Below are 21,756 nucleotides of genomic sequence, written 5' to 3' on the forward strand. Positions count from 1 at the left end.
AGATCCCACGGCATCTTATTTCCCATCCCGATGATATTCCATTCCCCTCGTGCCATGGACAGAAGTTACCATTATAAATTAAATTATAGTCAGCATCTAGACTCAAACCAGAGCAGGGGAGACTGTTTTAAATTTACCAAAAAAAAAATCATTTTTCTTGCATCTAATGCGTGCTAAGCACTATACTAGTCAGTTAACAAATCGTAAGCTAATACCTCATTTTAGCAGATGAGGAATTTGAGAGATTTATTGACATTAGCAAACATTATCCAGTAGAGGGTGGAGACAGAATCAATCCTCTTCGATCCACCTACCGGCTTTCTACAGATCTGTAAGGAAACGGGACCTAACCTGTAAGCCCCCCGCTCCTCTGGCTTTCTAAGCGATCGACCCCGTAGGATGGAAAGTGACGGTCGCCGTCCTGGAGAGGGTGGCAGCACAGAGGTGCGCGAGGCGGACAGAGCCGGCCCGCGGGACGCCCGTCCCCCCAACGAAAGGCCACACGCCCGCGAGGCCACGGTACTTTCTGGGCGGCAGAAACACGTGGCCCCGACACCTGCGCCCATCCGCCCACCCCTCCGGCCGGACTTCGGCCGAGTCCCCGAGCGGCCCCTAAAGGCCCGCCTCTAAGGCAAAGCCTCCGCGAATCGGGAGGCCCGAGGCCGCGTACGTCACCTACTTTGCATACGCCCGCCTCTCTCCGCCCCCGCGCCGGGGCCCCGCCCCGCTGAGGCGGTGATTGTCACCTAAGCGCTCCGCCCTGCCACCTGATTGGCTGCCTTGCCAGCTCCGCCTTCGTCTCCTCCCGCCGCGCGCCCCTCGGCGCTCCCACAGCCGCGGGCGGAGCTAAGTGCGCAGGCGCGGGGCTGCCGCGCTCTCTTCTGGTGGCCCGCCCTCCCTCCTCCCCCTCCCTCCCCTCCCCGCCCCCCTCTCCCCTCCTCGTCGGGCCTGCGCGCGCGCCTCTTCCTTCTGCACGCGCCGCCGCTCGCCCCGCACTCTCGCCGGAGCCTCCGGCTGGCCCGTTCCTTCTCGCCGCCGGCTGTGGAGCGGGGGGGCCCCCGCACCGCGGCCGCTGGGGCGGCGGCAGCGCGGGCCGGCGCGGGCGGCGGCGCGCGAGCGCAGGGGCGGGTCGTACCACTGCCCGCCAGCCCGCGGGGGGAGCCGCCCGGGCCGCACGCGCCTCGGCGACCCCGCGGGGCTGAGGCGGCGCCGCGCCCGGGAGCGTGAGCGCCGCGCTGGCCGCGAGCCCGAGCGCGGAGCCCCGCGGGCCGGGCCTGCCGCCGGCCCCACCCAGCCGGGCCGAGGAGGCCGCGGCCATGGCCGAGACGGAGGAGCGGAGCCTCGACAACTTCTTCGCCAAGAGGGACAAGAAGAAGAAGAAGGAGCGCAGCAGCCGCGCGGCGGGCGCCGCGGGCGCGGCGGGCGGCCCCGGCGGGAGCAGCGGCGCCGCGGGCGCGGCGGGCGGCGGGGCGGGCGCGGGGGCCCGGCCGGGCGACGGCGGGACGGGCGCGGGGGCCGCGGGCCCCGGGGCCGCCTCCAAGGCCGTGACCAAGGTGAGGGCCGCGCCGCGAGGCTGCCGGGGGCCGGGGCGGCGGGGCCTGCGGGCGGGCGGGCGCGGGGCACGTGACGCCGCTTCCCCGACAGGCCGGGCCGCCGCCGGCGACCCCGCGCCCGCCCCGCTGCGCCCGCCGTGCGGGGCCCGACGCGGGCCCGGAGCCCTCGAGCGACGTCCGCGCGAGCCGTCGGGGCTCCGACTTAGGCGTGTACTTGGAGCCGAGTTGCCCTTTCCGCGGCCGCGGCCGTGGCCGCTCTGCTGCCCAGGTTTCCTCTCTAGGCCCCTGAAAGAGGCTCCTGAAGCGTCTCGCGGCCACGGCGAGGTCATGTAGAGTGGAGGGGCTGTTGGTGACCTCCCGCGCTCTTCTGGTCGCTGTAGAGTAACCGCTCTGGCGACGGCCCCCGGCGAGAGTCGCCGTGTCTGACGTCTGTCCTCCGCTCCAGTCTGCCCGGGGAACCACGAGGGCTCTGGCCCGAAAACGAGCCCACGACTTTAGATTAAGCCACTTGGTCCCCCTTCATAGACTGATATTTACCTTCGTTTTAAGTTTACAAATGGCTTCAAATGATCCAGTGGTATTTGTTTTACAGGATGAAGATGAGTGGAAAGAATTTGAGCAAAAAGAGGTTGATTACAGCGGCCTCCGAGTTCAGGCAATGCAAATAAGGTATGGTCTGGTTACTACATGTGTTCAGGGAACCTAAGGCTACATACTGTATATTTGGTTTTTCCTCTAGTCCAAAGCAGCATTGTAGGGGCCATGTGAGTTAGACATGCTTCTGAGGGCTTTAATGATTTGTCTGTTCCTCTTTGTGACAGCAAGGAGTCGTTTTGCATTCCTCTGTGTGCTCCTCAAATTAGCAGCTCCAAAATCCTATGAGAGCTTGCCTATCTCCAGTCCTGTGTAAGCCTTTCAATTCAGAGCAGCTGAAATGGATTTTGTCATTTCAGAAGTTTTACTGTTAGTAATGGGTGGAGCTTAGTTTTTTTTAAATTACTGGTCTTGATAGATGTTATTCAGATCCTCTCCATACTTACAGAAATACAGATTTTTATGTGTTCACACAGTGAATAAACATATGTAATTAGCACCCAGGTCGAGAAGCTGAACGGCACTGGTTCAGAAGTCCCCCACCCCAGCCTTTGAGTCCCTGCCTTCATTCCCAAGTGCAACCACCTTCCTAACACCAGAGTTCAGTTTTCCACATTTTTGAACTTTATAGGAATGAAATTATATGTCTGAGCATGTTATTTTTAAAGTTCAAGAAAACAGTAATTCAGAAAAGTTAGATTGGTTGGTTTAGAGGATTTGAAAATCAGGACATTTTAATCAAATCCAATCTGTAATAGTCGGTTTTAGATTGATATAAATAAATGCCCTGTTTTCAGGGGGTTGGTGAAGGAGGAAGAAGCAGATGAATATGTGGTTCCATTGGTTTAAGACTAAAAACCCTTTACTCCCATTTTGAAAAAGTTAATGATCTGGATAAACTACTCCAGTTCAAAGTGTGCAGTTTGTAGGCAGTGCCGGGTAAGTGCGTTTTCCTTAACCAAAGCTGCCTTTTCACCTCTCTAGAGGGCAATATCTGTGGCCTCAACTAAGTTCATTCAAAAAACCAGGGCCAGTATTTTTGACAGTTGTTGAATATCTTCCATTGGCTAGGCATTATTGTCTTAGGTGCTTTCACATGTATCACTTCATGAGCTTAACCAAAGGGAAACTTGACTGATGGTGGGAAACTTAGGAACTGTGGCCTCTCCACTCTTGAGGTTCTTTTCGTGGTAGTGTTACTAAGTGCAGGTGAGTTTTATTCCCATCCACTTGTTGACTTTTCTTAGTTTCTCAGATGGTTTTGGAGACGTGTAGTTTATAAAATAATCTGTTTTCTTTCTCCTCGGGCCTGACCTGTAAAATGGGAGGGTGGGAAAAGTGCAAGCATTTCACCATATGGCATTTATAGAACTGCCTGTGTGTGCGGCTCCTTTGTTCATTTGTAGAGTAAGGGTTCTCTTGCTCTGCCTTTGTTCCTGACTTCAGACCCTATTCTGCGATTCTGGTGGACTCCCTTGACAGAAGGATAGCGTTTGGCCATGTTGAATGTACTGGGCAGGAGGAGTACTTTCAGAGAAGGGAAGAGGTTTCGGGTTCACTGAATGCTGGAAATTGATTTTGTTAAGTTGTGGAGAATATTTAAACCAAAACTATGTTTGTCTCCCTTGGAATATATTTCCTGTATCCATGTTCATGCCTATTTTACTCTAGCCGTAATGCTATGATACTATAACCATAATACTATAGCCATAAAACTGTAACTATTTTAGATATTCTTGATGTTTCTTTAATAACTTGGGCTTGCTAATAAGAGCACTGAAGTTCTGTCTGGCATGAAGTGGACCTCCTTCGATAGTGTTGTCATTGCTCTCAGCATCTGGTCATTGTGCTTAAGTGGCCCCCCTAGAGGTCTCCTTTAGCCTGCTGCCATTGAAAACTGCCCGTGTCTTCTTCCTCAGGAAGATGCTCCTGTGGGTCCTTGGTCACTGTGAGTCTCTGGGGTCACTGTTTCCTTTGCCGTCATAAATCAGTTAATGGGATTCTAACAGCTTCCAGGGAAGACTTGAGAGAGAGGTCAATTGAGGTTTGATGATTTTAATTTTCACCTTACAAACAGAGTATGTTTATAAACTTTATACTAAATATTCTTAGCAGTGAAACTCAGTGGGGTAGGGGATCCCTAAGGAAAGACATTGATTCTTAAGAGTGGTGGGAGTAGGTTGCTCCTGTAAAATGAGATGACATCAATAATGTGGCAAAACCCCAGGCTTTGGGGGAAAACAAACCTGGGTGTGCATTTTAGCTTTACTGCCTAACTGCTCATATGACCCTGAGCATGTCACTTTACTTTTGAACAATGGTCTTATCAGCAAAATTGAGATTACTCTTTAGGGTTGTTAGGAATTATTTGAACAGGACATTTATAAAATGCCTATCACACAGTAGGTGCTTAATAGGCATTAGTCTTTTCTCCATTCAGTGGGTAAACCAGAATCACTTACTCTTTGGCATTTCTCTAGTGTTTAACTGTGAGGCACCTGATTTATAATTCCAAGATTTTAGGAGAAAAGATAGTGGAGGCATATAAGGTTATCATGACTACAGTCAGACTTGGTTAAGTCAGACCTCTGGGCATAATACCAGAAGATGACATGTTCGGGTTGGTATTGGTAATAACCATGTACAAACAAAAACCCCTCTCTCAGAGTGTTGTTAGTTGTCTTGACTGGTATCTTGCAAGGCCTGGTCTTACCTTTTGAGGAGAAGTGCTTAGAAGGGAAGAAAAATAAGAGTGGGGGCCTTCAGCCTACTACTTTTTCTATCCACTAGAGACCCAGACTTGCTCTCTCATTATGGGACAGCAGGAAAGGAAACTTTGAAAATTAACTTAAAATATCTTGAAGTTCTCAGCCTGTAGTCCTAAACCTTTTCTTCCCACCTTTTTGTTCTGAAAAATTACAAATCTCAATAAAGTTGCAAGAATACTACAGTAAATACCAACATATCCTTCATCCATCGGCTATTTTTGCCATTTACCACCTAGCTTACAATTTAAGTGCCAAGAATGTTTTCAGAACGTGTCGAATTTCGTGTCTAAGTTAATAGGTCTTATTCAAGGTCATGTAATTATCTTGGGCAAATTCTTGAGAAGAAAGCCATTGCAGTAGTGATAGAGGAAGGGGTTTGACACATGAGCGAAGATTATTGGTTGATTGTAGGACCTACAGACATCTCCCTTCTTTCAAATGGATTTTGGGAGGTTAGAATAATTTAATTGCTGAGGTTACAAAATATTGAGCATTTGTCAAGTGTCCATGAAGAATTGTTATCGGGGACCCGGTGTAACGCAGTGGTTGAGTGCTGGCTATATATATTAAGTCCCAGGTTCAATCTCCAACCCAAGTACCTAAAAGGAAAAAAAGAATTGTTATTGGAACCCTGTGGTTTTCTAGGAACCTTCTTGGGAAATCTAGATCTTTTAAGACCATTAGATGGAGGTGGTTAATTTGTACCTTGAAGAAAATAAATTACTCGTAAATCCAAGCTGGATTCATTGTAACAGGTATTTCTGTGGCTCTTGTGTGCCACAGTGCATGCTCAATCTCAGGTTGTAAGCAAGACTCATGCTCTAGTAGACGAGTAGATATTTTCCAGCATTGTGCCAGGCCCCTTTGGGTGCAAAGGAGAGCTGCTTTGTCTGTCTACCACAAAGAGGTGGGGAAGGAATTCTCCCGTGGGGTGCAGTGATACTCCGGGCCAGGCATAACTCATCAGGAGGCCATTTTTATTTCCACACTTGACTGTTTTAACAGGGGTTAGTGTAAGTTTCAAGCCAGTGGAGATGCCCAGAATCCCAGCAGAAGATCAGCGAGCATGGCTTTGCTTTCGGCTGATTGCCTGCCTCGTGTTGGGGGGGAGGAATTGATGCATGAATTCTCCTGTAATGTCCCTTGAGGCAACATGATAAGAATGTTCTGTTCTTTATAAATAGGTTGTGATCCTGATCAGCCTTACTAAAGAAAGCCAGATTTTCAAATCCCAAAATAGAGAAAATTTCTGTGTCATATGTCTTAGAGGATCAAATATAATAAGAGGCAGTTTGAAAGAATATGGGCCCTGGAGTCCTAGACTTGGCAGTGCTACTTGTAACCTTCAAGAAGGTGCTTAAAATGTCTATCAGTTTCTTCACAGGCAGGGTGAGTCTCCTCCCTGCCTTGTTGTTTTGAGGTTTAACTTTGTAAAGTGGATAGAACACTGCCTGGCATAGTACCAGGTAATGTTCGTTTTCTAGCATCGTTACTCCCCCACCCCATCAATAGTGCCTTTTACATAAACAATCTGATATACTTTGAATTGTGGTGATGATTTTACAGTAGCATTGTACTGTTTTAAAAACCTTAAATTTATCTGACAAGCTTCATAGTATATTTGGGTCAAACACTGAATTTTAGCCTCCTGTCTTCTGTGAAAAAATTGTAAGATGTCTTGTTCTGGCTTTGGCATTTTTTGGCATATGTAGACATTCACAGGTAATAAGCAATTTCACTTGTTCCTGAAAGTACCCTGCCTTTAGTACTTTGGCATTTAGGCAAGGCTTTTGGAGTCTTTGGGCCTTAGTTCCCACGTGTTAGATGAAGAGTCTTAACTAGATTACTTCCAGTGTTCAGCTAATATTTCATAATCTTAGCACAAAATACTAAGTTATCTACTTGTACCTTTAATTATAGATATACAATACCTCTAATTAAACAGATCACTTGTTTTTTAGTAATAGACTGTAATCTAGAGCAGGGGTCCTTAACCAGGGTCCATGAGTTTGAATTGAAAATTCAAAAAAACATCCTTGTGGGGACATGTTGGTGTGGGTGTGATGTATTTATTAAATAATACACAGTATAGTGTGGATTTAGTACGGTATTTATTTTGAAGTAGCGTGTTTGAGTGCAGTGGATAACTACCTGCAAAAAGGTTGGTAAGGATAGCAGAGATGGTTTTAAATACATGCCAGTGTTGAGTGTCATAAAACTGTCTGCCACTACATTCTAAGAAGGGGTCCATGGGTTTCACTTGACTGGCAGAGGGATCTGTGGAACAAAAAGGTTAAGAATCCCTGGTCTAGTGGTATTTTTAGATTTATTCATTTCTTCATTTGTCCCTGAGGGTGAGTAGTTGGTAGGAAGATACTAGACAATAAAGAAACCTCTTTTTCTTGGCCTCTGCCAGTATTCTATCAGACCAAATAGGGAGTTTTCTTTAAAAAATTTTTGTGAATTAGAAAAAGATACTTGTTTTAGAATACCTGAGAAATATAAAAGCATAAAGAAATAAGAATTACCTCTCTCTCCTGCATTAGGGATAATGTTAATTTTGGGGGAAAAATATTTTTTTCACTTAAAAATTGTTCACTGCAAATTAATAATTCTGGAGCTTAGATTAACTACCAAATATTAAAGTGATTTTGGAGAAAGATATTTTAGAATCTAATACATTGACTTGCTTACTTGTGATGCAGCACGATGAGTTAATGATTTCAGAACCTCAATGAGGAACTGGGAGAGCCGTGACAGCCTCGTTGTATGAGAGGGTTAGGGCACCGTGACGGCATTTAATCCTCTGTGAGGGTCTCCACCTCCCTATCTAGCAGGGGTTGGGTGACTAACTTAGGAAAATTAACAGATCCAGAACGGTCTCCTGGCTAAAATGGTAGAGCCTGGATTTGAACCAGACAGTCTGGCTTTAGTCTACTTCCTAATACTCCATTTGCTGCTTAAAGAAAACAAGTCATGCATTCCAGCACCCAGGGCTGGCTACTCCTAATGACATTAAAAGAAATAATTCTATATTTTTCTGTTTATGTCAGTATATAGATACTGGTTAGTAACTTTTATTGGTTTATATGATGTTACTATAACGTCCATGTCTGTAGGTCCAACTCTAACATATTTAATTTTTGCTTAAGATTCTGTTATGTGTTAAGAAAATTGAGGGAAACGGACTTTGGCCCAGTGGTTAGGGCGTCCGTCTACCACATGGGAGGCCCGCGGTTCAAGCCCCGGGCCTCCTTGTCCCGTGTGGAGCTGGCCCAAATGCAGTGCTGATGCGCGCAAGGAGTGCCCTGCCATGCAGGGGTGTCCCCCGCGTAGGGGAACCCCACGCGCAAGGAGCGCATCCACAAGGAGAGCCGCCCAGCACGAAGGAGGGAGCAGCCTGCCGAGGAATGGCGCCGCCCACACTTCCCGTGCCGCTGATGACAACAGAAGCGGACAAAGAAACAAGACGCAGCAAAAAGACACAGAAAACAGACAAGCGGGGGAGGGGAGGGGAATTAAATAAATAAAAATAAATCTTTTAAAAAAAAAACAAACAAACAAAAAAAAAAAGAAAATTGAGAGGTGACTGGGCCATATTTATCCATTCTCTCAGAAAAACTATAGTCTTACACCTTGCTATAATTGTAGATTGACAATAAGTCCATTCCCTGCTCTTGCTAATTGCCACCCTAGGCCTCTGAATTCTAGAATCACCTTTGGTTGGTGGGCAGTTCAAATGATGCTGCCATTATGTTTGAAATTTTTTTTCTAGATGCCTTTAAAAGAGAACACTAGCAATTCAAGAAATTTGTCTTTTATAGCCAGGATATGTCCTTTTAAGGAAGTACTATAATTGTTTTTCATAGAAAAACAATTTCCAGGCACTGACAGTTCACAGCATTTCAACAGCAAGGGGCTGAGAGGTGGGTTTCCAGGAGTTGGGGATTCTGGAGTATTAGGAAGAAAAGTTGGTATGGGAGATTTCTGGTTGCTAAGCCAATATGAACCCAGTGGAATGGCACCTCCTATAGAGGTTTTCCTTCCTGCTCTCTCCCCTAGCCCACAGAAATGCCACCATATGCAGCCCAGTAGCAGCTGGCTCAGGCCCTCACTTTCCCTTGGGTAGGAAAGGAAGTGAAGGGAGGGTCATTCCTGAGTCCCCACGATTTCTTCCTCCTCTCCTTGAGGTGTTTGTTCTGTTCTCTTCCTCTCCTCCCTTTTTTGGAGGCTACTCATAAGCCTTTTCTGAGGGTGTCGCTATCATTCCATCCCAGGTGGATATTTCAGAAGCAAGATAGCTAGCATCACCCTCCTAGCCAAGGATCTTGCATTTTCCATGAGAGAGGAATTAGACAAGAGTCTGAGCTGAGTAGCAGACTGTGCCCTACTGTTCCAAGGTCGTGACTTTGTGTACTCTGACGTTACCACTCTCAGAGGCCAGTGGTACTCACAGAACTGGCAGGAGCAGCCCTGCAGCAAGAATCTGCAAGCAGCAGCATCGATGGCCAAAGACTATCTGGTGGGGTTGTTCATGGCACAGTGTATTGCCCAGGTAGATGGAGTGTCCAAGGTGTGAGAGGTTCAAAGCTGGGAAAACAAACCCTCAAGCCTTTGAGGATTCTGGTGAGAACTTTAACTGTGGACTGAGAAGCATTTTCTTCACACCAGGGAGCATGTGGGATGGCTGCTAAGGCAGTCTGCAACACTTCGATGTCCAGATGGAGCTCTGGGCCCAGTTTTCAAAGATTGGGTGGCACTGTTGTAAGAAGACTCTTCACCATAGCATCAGAACTGCTCTCAAAGCCAGTTTCACTGGTCATAGTTAAAATTTCAGAGGGACACTGTGTACTGTGCTTTCCATGGGTTTGTTCCCCAGGGCAGCAACATCTTCCTGTGTTGGTAGAATCTTTAGGATTACCACCAGGTCCGCCACTTGGTGTCCTATCGTCATCATTCCCTTTTTATATGATCCTGTCTGTTGGACTTCCACGTGCATTTTAAATGTCCCTGGAGCCACAGTTAAGTTGTGAATTGCATTGTTTATTTTTGTCACCAGAGAAAGGATGGAGGCCTGTTCTGCGGAATTGGGTACTAGGTCCTGATTCTTCTTCAGCAAGGCCTCACTGAAGGAGTTTCATCAGGTGCTGGTTTGACTGGGGGAAGACCATTTCACACATAGAAATCAAATAGATACGTGGCACCATGGAAAGAAAGCGCCCTTAGGTGTCACTCAAGTCAGCCCTTTTGTAGAAGCTAGAGGCTGTGACTTTCCCCAGGTGGTATAGTTAGAGTCAGATGGGAGTGAACTGTGTATGGTTAAGGCCATGATTGTGGGTCAGGTGGCAAAAGGAGATAATGTCAAAGAGTAGAAGACCAGACACAGAACTGTGGGCTATAGCTGTGTTGGTTTGCTTTTAGAGGGAGGAAGGGAAGTCAGAGTAATGAAGAAGATTGAGAAGAGATAGCTGAAGATGTAGGAAAGACCACCATGGTCATGAGAAACAATGTAGGGTAAAGCTTAGCTGTCTCTGCAGGTGCATCAGCAAGGCCAAAGAGCTGCAGAAAGGAAGTTTGATTTGGCAGTTACTGTACTGAATATCCCTGCTGTCAGGCCAGCTAGTGGAGCGAAAAGATATATATACTTGATAATTTATAACATTCAATATAATAGAATAGTAGTGAGTAATCTGCAAAAAGGAAAATGAGAAAGTCTTGTAGAAATAGGTTCTAACTCAAGTAGATTTAAGAGTAAATAAATAAAAATTGGCATTAAGAATTATATTGCAGGCAGTCTTAGGTGTGTTTACATTGAGGATATCTTTTGCATCTATAATCACTGGTAAAACAAAGATCAGTTTTTCAGGTTCTTGTATTCTCTTTTCTAAACGGATGTCAAGTATGCTACCATTTAACAAAGGGAATATATAGAACTAGCCCCTATTCCTTTTGTTAGGTAGTAGAGTAATAAAATCTACAGCACTTAAGTAGTTGCTGAACATAGCTTGTTTTCCTCTGTTGTAATGTGAATTCTAATTTTGAGGGGATTTCCTTAGGTTCTAACACAACAAATCTTTTAGGATTGCCGAATGAAATTATAGAGCTTGGAAAAACTCTTTCATTTGAACCACCAAAAATATGCTTGCCATAAATGCCTATTTTTGTATACTTTGGTCTTAGAAAAATCTGGTGATTTTGCTTTTCATTTTTCAGGTTGCCCTTTCCTCTGCATTTCAAGTTAGATCACTCTTCTTCCCTGCCGTAGTTGGCTGATCCCGTAGCTCAGGTCCTGCTTTTATCTAGGGCTGCTATAAATAATCACACAGATTGACATGTTGGTGTGTGAAATATTTCTAAGTGTTCTGGAGTGTATGAGGTTCACCAGATTTGGAGGTTTGCAAAGAGGAAAGTGTTGACTCTCAGACCAAATGATTTTCAGAACCTTTTTAAAGCAAGTCAAGTGAATATTATCCCAGTGTTTAAAATAGATATATTTTTTTAAAACCCTTTTCTTTTAAATAAGTGAGGCATTGGGGCTTTGAAGAAGTTAAGTGACTTTTCCAGTGTCACATAGATAAGCATTGACAGAACTTGGATTTGGACTCAGAATTTTCCTAATGCTTCTTTAGTTGAATTTAATTCTTTGCTTTCCCAATAGTGAAAAGGAAGAAGATGATAATGAAAAGAGAGAAGATCCAGGTGATAACTGGGAAGAAGGTGGAGGTGGTGGTGGTGGTGTAGAAAAATCTTCAGGTCCCTGGAATAAAACAGCTGTGGTACAAGCACCTCCTGCTCCAGTAATTGGTAATTTTACTGTTGCATTTTGTGAAAAACGTGCAATTTATGTATAATTCTATATATAGTGAACTTTGAACTAAGTGCATACTTAGTGAGAATGGAGTGGGAGAAGGAGACTTGTCTCTTTAAAGATCTTCAAATTGTAAATAAAAGGAATTTGGAAGTTGAGACTTCTTTTTGTTCTATAAGCTGCTAAAATTTATTTGTAGATAAACTAACTTGCAACATTTAAATAGCTAAGCATTTATTCCTATGTCCTCTGTGAATATTAACTCTTGTCTAATGGGAAAGTAAGGAAAAATTTTTTCACTTATTGGAATCCAAGGTACACTTCATTTAGGATTTTTAGTAATAGTTGCCTAAGGTCAGATTTAACTCTACCAATCTTCCATCTTTTATCATTCTATTTTTTTTTTTGGTCCCTGGACCGGGGATTGAACCTGGAACCTAGTATGTGTGGGAAGCCTGTGCTCAACCACTGATCCACATTGGCTCCCCTGAGTTGGTTTTTTCATTTGTTTGCTTGTTATTCATTTTTTTGTTTGTTTTTAGGAGATACTAGGAACCGAACCTGTGACCTGTTATGTAGGAAGCAGGCACTTAACGCTAGATCTACTCCCTGCTAGTCTATTTTTGATTGCTCTCTAGGAATGTTGTGCATCTTGTGTTTCACCTGTTTTTTGTTTTGGTTTTCATTCCCTAGTTTACTCTCATAAAGCATGATTTCTCAATGGGGCTGTTAATCACTTCCAGGAGGGTGAAAAAAATATTTTTGTGTGGTCCCCAAAGGGCTAAAGGATTTAAATAAAGAGCGTATCTGTGGAATTTCGTTGGGGTGGGTTTAGGCAGTTAGGAAAAGGATGTCTTCAAAGCCTCCTTAGAGGAGCAAGAATGAAAAGTTTAAGAAACACTGCTTTAAAGTAATGCATACTGCATACTCATTACTTTATACAGAATAACAAATTAACCCCAGCCATAGACTGCAGATAGCTCCATGGTAACATTTCTGCATCCTGTCTAACCTTTTGCTTTGTGTCTGTATCTATCTACTTACTCCATTTAGTTTTTTCTTCCCCTGTGGCCTGCCAGTGGTTACTAAGGACCTCCACATTGCTGAATCCAGGGCTCAAGTCTCTGTCCTCAGCTTGCTTTTGACCCATCAGCACCTTTTCACACAGTTGGTCACACCCTGAGAACATTCTTCTCTTGGCTTCCAGGGCACCACATTCTCCTACCCCACTGCTTGCAGCCCAGTCTCCTTTGCTGGCACCTCCTCTTATCACCTACCTCCAAATGTTCGTCTCCTCTAGAGCTCCATCCTTTATTGTCTTTTCTAGCTACCTGCTCCTCTCACTCCTTTGGCAATTTTGTCTGTTGCCCAGTGACTTCACAGATTTACACCTTTAGCTCAGATAGCTCTTGAACTTGACAAGTGTGTCTGCCTGGCCATCATCTCAAATTCAGCAGTGCAGAATGAAATTCCTAGTCTTCACCTCTTCATATATCCGATATATCCCATTATCTCAGTGCTAATCCTTCCATTCATTCGGGTTGCAAAGTTGGAGTCATTTTTTAATCCTTTCTTTTACTCCAAACCTTAATCTGATCTGTCAGGAAATTCTTTTGTGTCTCTCAATAAATTCACTCTGACTAGTTCTCACCAGCTTTACTGCTACCATTCTGATTTGAACTACTATCATGTTTTATATGGATTATTGCAGTGGCCTCTTACCCAGTCTCCCTGCTTGAATTTCCCGTCTCCACCTCCAACCCACCACTCTGATCTCAAGACAGCAGCCAGAGTGGTGATCCTTTTAAAATGGTACCTCTAGTGGTTCCCTTTTCAGAGTAAACACTAAAGTCTCAATGATGACAAGGCTTTACATAGTCTACCTCGTGGTCCTTCCCTTTTTCTGACTTTCTCTCTTACAGTTAATCTGATCCTTAATAAAGAGCCAGAGTACATATTTCAGGCTATGAGGGCTATGTCGGTAGTCTCTGTTAGAACTGTCACATCTGCTGTTGTAGGTCAAAAGCAGGCATGCATGAATGCTAGTAAAGCTTTATTTACAGAATATGGTTGTGAGCCAGATTTGGCTTGTAGAACCTGGTTTGCTGGCCCCAGCTTCATGTATTTGCTCCTTACCTGCTGTCAGGAGCAGTGGTTATCACCTGGATACCTCAGCTCTTTGCTTATTGAGCACTTTCCCCTCATCAGAGACACCCTCCCACCACCTTATTTACAGCCACAGCCCCTTCACCACCGCCGCCATCTCACACTCTCCTTGCAAGCCCTCACCTGCTTCAGTTTTGAGCATAGCACTTTATTTTTATGTATTATTGTTGCCTTTCTCTAGAGTATCACTGTCCAATAGATCTTTCTGTGATGATGGGAAATTGTTGCCCAGTACCATAGCCACTAGTCACATGTCACGTGTGGGATATTTAGCACTTAAAATATGGCTAGTATGGTGGAGGAACTGAATTTTAATTTAATTTTAGTCAGTTTAAATAGGCACATGTGATGAGTGGCTGCTGCTTTGGACAAGTGCAGCTCTAGAATAAAAGGTTCATGCAAGTATGCTGCTTTGTTAATGGTCATATCACCAGTGCCTGGTCTAGTACAGCGTTTAGACATAGCAGACATTCAGTAATATTTGGTAAATAATAAATGCATATTATAGTAAAGGCTTTCCCCCATATAATTAAACCTGTACAAAACAATAGAAAATAGGCCTTATATTGCCATTCAAATGGCTGCATTTTATTTCAGCTAATAACTGATGGTATAGATGTTTATATGAGTGAAGTAGAAAACGTGTAAAACACTGAGTCAGTTTTGAAGATGAAAAAGAAATACCTAAGAAAACTATGTCCCCAAAAGCTAATCGTGGTTGAAGATGGGCTACTCAGCTGCTTAATCTTTAACTACACAGGCATTTTATTAAATAGGAGCTGCAGGAAGTGTTGGTTTTCTTTCTCTTTGTTGTTTTTTGTTTTGTTTTGTTTTTGTGGGTTTTTTATTTCGCACATAGCATCTTACTTAATCCACCATGAGGGTAAGTGACTGTCCACCTTTACTGTTGTGTAGCCTGAGGGTTAAAGTGGTCATGTTCTAAAAGGAAGCCCCTGATGAGTCCTGTCTCCTAAGTCCAGCCGATTCCTTTCCCACTTTTATTTACTACCTGGTAACTTGGCTTACAGAATTCATTTGCATCTGTTATTGAAAGTGTCCACTGAAAAGGCATTAGGACACTGCCCTAGAAAAATAGAATATTTTGACTGAGAGGCATTTTTTCAGATAATTTTCCTTCTGTTGCATGACCCAGAGACCCTTCTTTATGTGAGGTGTTTTATTTTTTTCTGTAACTGTTAAATGATCAGGAATGCAGAGAAAGTTTATTAAAATGCTGATCATTTGAATAGTTTCCCTGAACTGTTCTAAATATTAGTTACAGAAACCCCAGAACCGGCGATGACTAGCGGTGTGTATAGGCCTCCTGGGGCCCGGTTAACCACAACAAGGAAAACACCGCAAGGACCACCAGAGATATACAGCGATACACAGTTCCCGTCCCTGCAGTCCACTGCCAAGCATGCAGAGAGCCGGAAGTAAGTGCTCCCACAGCGCCTTTTGTTTTGGAGCCTTCTCTTCTCATTGGCCAGCGAGTGGGGTGCAGGGGCCACGAAAGCTCCCCGGAGGCATTGGTAAAGCAGCGGGATAAAGCATCTGAGCAGCAGCTGAGAACTAGGACGGGCCTTAGGAGGGGAGGGCCGAGGGACTTGGGACGGGAGGAGAGCGAGTACCAAAGACCAGCTTGGTTGTCTGCAAAACTGTTTCTCTTAATCTGGGTTTATGTTTTTAGTTTTGAAAGTCGTTTTATTTAGTTCATTGAAAATTCTGTATATGTACATTATTGCTGGTTTCAGTTTCTTGTAATATGGAAACTAGAAATGTAAGAGCAGTATTTCATTGTATTTCCAGTTAATGTAATAGATGAAGATGTTGGTATTTATAAATCTAATATTAAAATAATCTTATTTCAGCAGGTACTTAAAATGAATACTACCTGGAGTTAAATGACCACATAAGGCACATCCACATCTCATTTAGGGGCATGACTTTAATAAAAAAAATAAATGGGACAATGAAAATGACAGATGAAATAGTGTTTTTTGGGGGGTGGCTTTTAAAGTAAATCCCAGTCTTTTTGCCTCTTGGAGAGCACAGCTGGCTTGAATTTAAACCTCCATTTGGACTTGCTCCATCCTGTAAAATATATAAGGATCCTCTGTGAGAGAGTAATGGCTCATCTCACTCACCTTGCTTTACCTGATCTAATCTGATCCACCCCCACAAAATAGAAGTTAAGAGAAATCATTGAATAATGAATAGAACTTTTAATTGAATGAAAAAATTGTTTCTCTTATTTATGCGTAAAGAGCAATGGATAAGTTGTTGATTATTTGCTAAAAGTGAAAGTCAATTATTTGCTATCACAGAAAATAGGAGCATAGTCCTTCAGTACAGCGTTGTGTTTTACATTCAATTGAAGCCTTAAAAAATGGGTTTGTAAGAATTTTATATATCAGTTCTTCCCTTGTACCCCTCCCCCGCGAGTCTTCTAAGAGGTGGCATTTTTCCCCCAAGGAAGATTTTTTTCTAAACAACCTAATAAAAGAAGTATTTACTGATTACATTTCTTTTCCCTTAGGGATAAAGAAATGGAGAAGAGCTTTGAAGTAGTAAGACACAAAAATAGAGGTAGGGATGAGGTTCCAAAAAACCAGGCCCTTAAACTTCAGCTAGACAACCAGTATGCTGTGCTTGAAAATCAGAAAAGCAGCCACACACAGTACAATTAAGGAGTGGTCTTTGCTAACCTTTTTAAGGTAACTAGACCACAGCTACCCGCCATGAACAGCCATTCGTCATCTGATCTCTGCTGGATCTACAGCACCCGATGCAGACCCCTCGATATAAGCGATCGGCCCTCTTGCACTGTGGAAGTTTAAGCTGTCACAACTGCTCTTTATGTATTTTGGATTTAGGGGAGTTTTCATTGTTACGTAAATGTGTGAACTAGATTGAGCGGCATCTTTCATAAGTACTCTGCAAATACAAAAAACAGAAAACACCTGCAGCCAGTGGTCATTTCAAAATCTTTTTATGTTCAGATACTGAGCCTTCGTCAGGGTTGACTACCTCAGCTTTGCTGCACTCACTTGTGGACTTCACGTGGATCACATCTTCTGGATAAGAAGGTTACGGCTATTAAGTGTCGATATGAAACTTGAAACCAGCTCTACTGGATTCCTAACAAATCCTGCAGAAAGTCAGCCATCTGGGTTCTGATCTGCTGTAAAAGATGAAGATTTAAGTGACCTTAATTAACCTGTCCTGTGCCCCACCCTTAAGGAACACTCTTTGTAGTAGGCTGTGGCTGTGTTAGACTTCCTGGAACATGCCTCTCTAAAGAACTGATGTGTTCAGATAATCTGCGTAGGGCTGTGATTTATCATTTAAGCCTTTAGTTGTATTCTGAGGTAACCACAAATTAAATTAAACCAAGCTTGGGTCCACCAAGTGGGAAAAGGGGGTTGGGGGAGGGAATAATCTTATTTCGTTTAGTAATTTTTATTTGGGTAGTGCTTTTTCTATTTTCCACAATAAGGCCTTTTTTTGCTTTGACTTGGAACTAGTTCCTTGACAGAGCATATTGCTTGGTTTAGTAACCTGAAATATGCATTAGGATTGTGAAATGTCTCGTGAATTTGCCAACCTCTAGAGTGGAACCAAATAGCCTTTGGTGTAAAGGACAGTGGCTGCCAGGGGTCTCTACTTCAGGTACTGCTAAAAGTGTCTAATCAGGTCTAAATTGTTTAGTAAATGGCAGTTGTAACAGTATCTAGCAGGTTTCTGCTCATGCTAAAGGATTCAGTGACCTGTTCACATAAATACAAAGCAGCATGAGCAGAATCTTGCCTAAAACCCTTTTTAAGTTCCATGGATCTTGTGTGATCTTTGACAAGAATTCCAGGTATCATACTTGTGCCCACATTTTAAAAAGTATTGGATGTTCTATAGCTGCAGTGATTGTCCCAGCCAGCTCTATTGTCAGCCTTTGGTGTGTCTCTATGTTGTTCATTTGGAGAGTCTGGGGCAAAAGACAGGTGATGTAGCACTTGTGTTTTTAATAATTACAGCCTAAACAGTCCAGTAGCTTTTAGTCCTTAACGGGGACTTGAAGAAGCTGCCCAGAGTTACTGAAAAGTTTCTTTCCATTTAAAGAGAAATTCTGGTAATTTCCTAGTTTTGTCTCTGGTTCAGTAGAAATATTTCAAAGTGGTATGTGACCACTTGATGCAGAGTCTGGGTTTCTCTATAATAAATCCCTTTGCCAAATGCTGCAGGAGTTGCAGCCTTGCTGCTGGTAAGAGTGAAGCAAGTGGGTGAATAAAGTCATCCCGATGTGGGAGAATTTTCCTGTAGGAATTCAGTCTTGAAAGTGTCAGTGTAGCAATTGGACCCTAGGAGGCTTATGGTTTCTCCTGACAGGACCTACCAGCCACTTCTGGGCAATAGTGGTGGCATTTTTGGAGGTGGCAGGAAGGATGCTGCCTTCTGCTCTATTTGGGTGAGTAGCTGAGCCTGGGAGAGGTTGGATGATTAAAAGACACAAGGGATTCTTGGTTAAACTGAAGACTCACTTTATTTGGGAACCAAAAACCATAAATAATCTTGGACATTGAGCCACATGTTTTCCCTGAAAGTATGCTTTTCCAGCAAAATCTTATTGGGTGTTATGTTTTTGAGGAATGAACTTAAATGAATATGTGGAAATGTTATTTTAATGGCATACTGTACTAGAAATCTGAAGCCCTGCAGCAGATTTAAAATTCCAACTCTTGTTACAACTTTTTAAAAGATTGTGAAATTATCAAAATGCACATGAATCAAGTTTTAATATACTGTATGATGGGTAGAAGAGGCTGTCCATTGTACCATTTCTTTCTTTGAATTCTCAGGCATGGTTTTGGCAGTGCAGGAACTCTGTAACATTAACAAATTCAATAAAAATAAATATATGGATTTGGAGTGTAATAGTTTTTATTCCAAACACTTAAGCTATATCTTTGGAAATGGTCGAATTGATGTTATGCCTCTTTTGCTGTGGAAGGGTGATAATACTCGGTATGCTTTCTGTTCGAGAAATGTTTGCAGAGTGCTCTGAATGCTAAAAAGATGGGAGTGAAGTGAAAGTGGTCGTAAAGCTATGATAATCAGTTATCTTTCAAAGATAAGTAATTTTGCCTTAACTTAAATTTTGTAAATTACTCAAGCAGCCATTTCTAAATTAAAGTCTATTTCAAGTCATTTTGATAATGGAGTTTAGATGCTTAATGTAAGCAGTTTACCATTTGATCAGTATTTGTAGTTAACTATTTCCACTTCCTCTAGGTTTTTGCTTGTGTCTCTATCTCTGACTTCTTCCTTGGCAGCCCTATTTAAAATAAGCCTCATCTCCCCCCCCCCCCCCCCAACCTCAGAAACGTACCACTCTTCCCTGTGTTAATTTTCTCCATTGTCCTTTTTTTTTTAAACCTCTTTTATTTTTTTATTTTATTTTTTTTTAATTGATTTATTTATTTCTCTCCCTTTCCCCACCCCAGTTGTCTGTTCTCTGTGTCTATTTGTGTGTCGTCTTTGTCTGCTTCTGTCGTCTGCGGCACGGGAATCTGTTTCTTTTTTTTGTGTCATCTTGTGTCAACTCTCCATGTGTGTGGCTCCATTCCTGGCAGGCTGCACTTTCTTTCGCACTGGGCGGCTCTCCTTACAGGGCGAACTCCTTGCGCGTGGGGCTCCCCTGCGCAGGGGACACCCCTGCGTGGCAGGGCACTCCTTACGCGCATCAGCACTGCGCGTGGGCCAGCTCCACACGGGTCAAGGAGGCCCGGGGTTTGAACTTCAGACCTCCCATGTGGTAGACGGACGCCCTATCCACTGGGCCAAGTCCGTCACCCAAAAACCACTTTTTAAATGGACATAATTCACATATATCGGTCACTCAAAGTGTACCGTTAGATAACTTTTAGTAAATCCACAAAGTTGTGCAACTATAACTGCTCAAATTCCAGAACCTATTGCTCATCCCATAAAGAAAGCCCATGCCCATCAGTGCTCATTCCTCACCTCCCCCCAAACCCTGGTCCTTAGCAGCCACTGCTCTACTTCGTGCCTTTAGAGTTCTCAGTTCTGAAGTTTTCGTATATGCAGGATCTTACAAATGGGGCCTTCTGTGACTGGCTTCATATACTTAGAATGATGTCTTCAACGTTCATCCATGCTGTAGCATATATCAGTGCTTCATTCCTTTTTATTGCCAAATAAGACTATACTATTGTGTGGATATACATGGTTCATTTTTCCAATCATCCATTAATAGGCACTTGTTGTTTCCTCTTTGTCCTATGAATAATGCTGCTGTGAACCTGGGCATATGAATTTTTTGTGTGGACAGATGTTTTCAGTTCTCTTTGATATACCTAGGAGTAGAATTGCTGGGTCATATGGTAATTCCGTTTGCCCTTTTGTTTTTAATTAGAGAAGTCGTGGAGTTAACAATAATGCATGTGTGGAATTCCCATACAACACCCCTCCACCAACACATTACATTATTGTGGAACATTTGTTAGATTATGAGATAACATCATCAGACTATTACCACTACCTCGGGTCTAGGGCATACATTCGGTGTGTTTTTTTCCATACTTCCCTATTAACACAGTACAATGTTGGCATTGGTGTAAGAATATTATGGCAGTGCTGTCAACTACAACCCATAGCTTACACCGATTGTGCTTCTCGCCTGCCTCTCCATACTCCCACCACGTTGGAATAGTGATGTACATTTGTTTTAGTTCATAGAAGGACATTGTTATATTTGTACTATTAATCACAATTCTCATTCACCTCTGGATTCACTGTGTTACTCAGTCCCTAGATTATTCTCTAGCTTTCTTTCAACTGACAGTTAACGTCCTCAGCCATAATTCCATTTTTGAACCAGCTCCGTTAGTTCTGCTGACTAATGTGTTACCATCCACTTTATCCATTCCCATACTTTTACAGTAAGTTAATGAAAACTTATTACATACATACATATGTTGAGCATCAATACCCCGTCTCAGCCCTCCTCTTACCTTAATATCCTAATAACATACCCCAGGTTTTAACTCCATGTGTTTATTCTTAGTATTAAGTTCATATTAGTAAAACCATGCAATATTTGTCCTTTTGTGTGTGACTTATTTCACTTAGCATAATATCTTCAAAGTTCATCTGTGTTACTCGTGGATCCCAATTTTATTTCTTAAAACAGCATAGTATTCCATCATATATATACTGCATTCTGTTAATCCATCTATCAGTTGATGGGCACTTCAGTTTCCTTCTCTTGACAGTTGTGAATAACACTGCTGTGAGCATTGGTGTACAAATGTCTGTCACAGTTTTCAGTTCTGGATTTATTTCTAGTAGAGGAAATGCTGGATCATATGGCAGTTCTATGTTTAGCTTCCTGAGGAACCGCCAAACGTCTTCTGCAGAGGCTGCTCCATCTTACCTCTCCACCAACCCAACTGGGAAGGATTGTTCTCCACGTCTTTCAAGCACTTGGGGTTTTCTGTTTTTTCAATAATGGCCATTCTTTGCAGTGTGAGGTGATATATCATGGTAGTTTTAATTTACGTTTCCTTAAGAGTGAGTGATACTGAACAGTTTTTATGTGCATTTTGGCCATTTGTATTTCCTCTTTGAAGATATGTCTAAAATTTTTGCCCATTTATAAGTTGGATTGCTTGTTCTTTTATTGTTGAGTTTTATGATCTCTTTATGTAAAATGAAACTGAAACACTTACTGGATATGTGGTTTCCAAATATTTTCTCCCATTGAATGGGCTGCCTTTTCTACCTTGATGAAGTCCTTTGAATCACAAGTGTTTAAGTTTCAGGAGGTCTCATTTATGCATGTGTTCTTTGA

The 21,756-nt window shown here is 43.2% G+C and overlaps 1 protein-coding gene and 1 pseudogene across 6 annotated transcripts; one reads left to right on the forward strand and one right to left on the reverse strand.

Annotated features, from left to right (window-relative positions):
• The first annotated feature begins 952 nt into the window (after window positions 1–952).
• On the forward strand, window positions 953–18,806 carry CDV3 (CDV3 homolog). 6 transcript variants are annotated; one of them, XM_058294968.2, is made up of 5 exons: window positions 953–1,553; window positions 2,146–2,222; window positions 11,574–11,719; window positions 15,166–15,325; window positions 15,761–15,868. In XM_058294968.2, exons 1-5 carry the CDS (start codon window positions 1,317–1,319, stop codon window positions 15,774–15,776), a joined length of 636 nt encoding a protein of 211 aa, XP_058150951.1. In that variant the 5' UTR covers window positions 953–1,316; the 3' UTR covers window positions 15,777–15,868. The 6 variants fall into 6 exon arrangements, with proteins under 6 accessions (XP_058150951.1, XP_058150952.1, XP_058150954.1 ...); XM_058294969.2 differs by having other exon boundaries at window positions 15,764–15,868; XM_058294971.2 differs by lacking the exon at window positions 15,761–15,868 and adding an exon at window positions 16,607–18,806 and having other exon boundaries at window positions 954–1,553.
• LOC131278158 (interleukin enhancer-binding factor 2 pseudogene) lies at window positions 9,065–10,251 on the reverse strand (annotated as a pseudogene).
• Window positions 18,807–21,756: the final 2,950 nt, after the last annotated feature.

This window comes from Dasypus novemcinctus, chromosome 4 (assembly GCF_030445035.2).
Source record: "Dasypus novemcinctus isolate mDasNov1 chromosome 4, mDasNov1.1.hap2, whole genome shotgun sequence".
NCBI classification, from domain to species: Eukaryota; Metazoa; Chordata; class Mammalia; order Cingulata; family Dasypodidae; genus Dasypus; species Dasypus novemcinctus.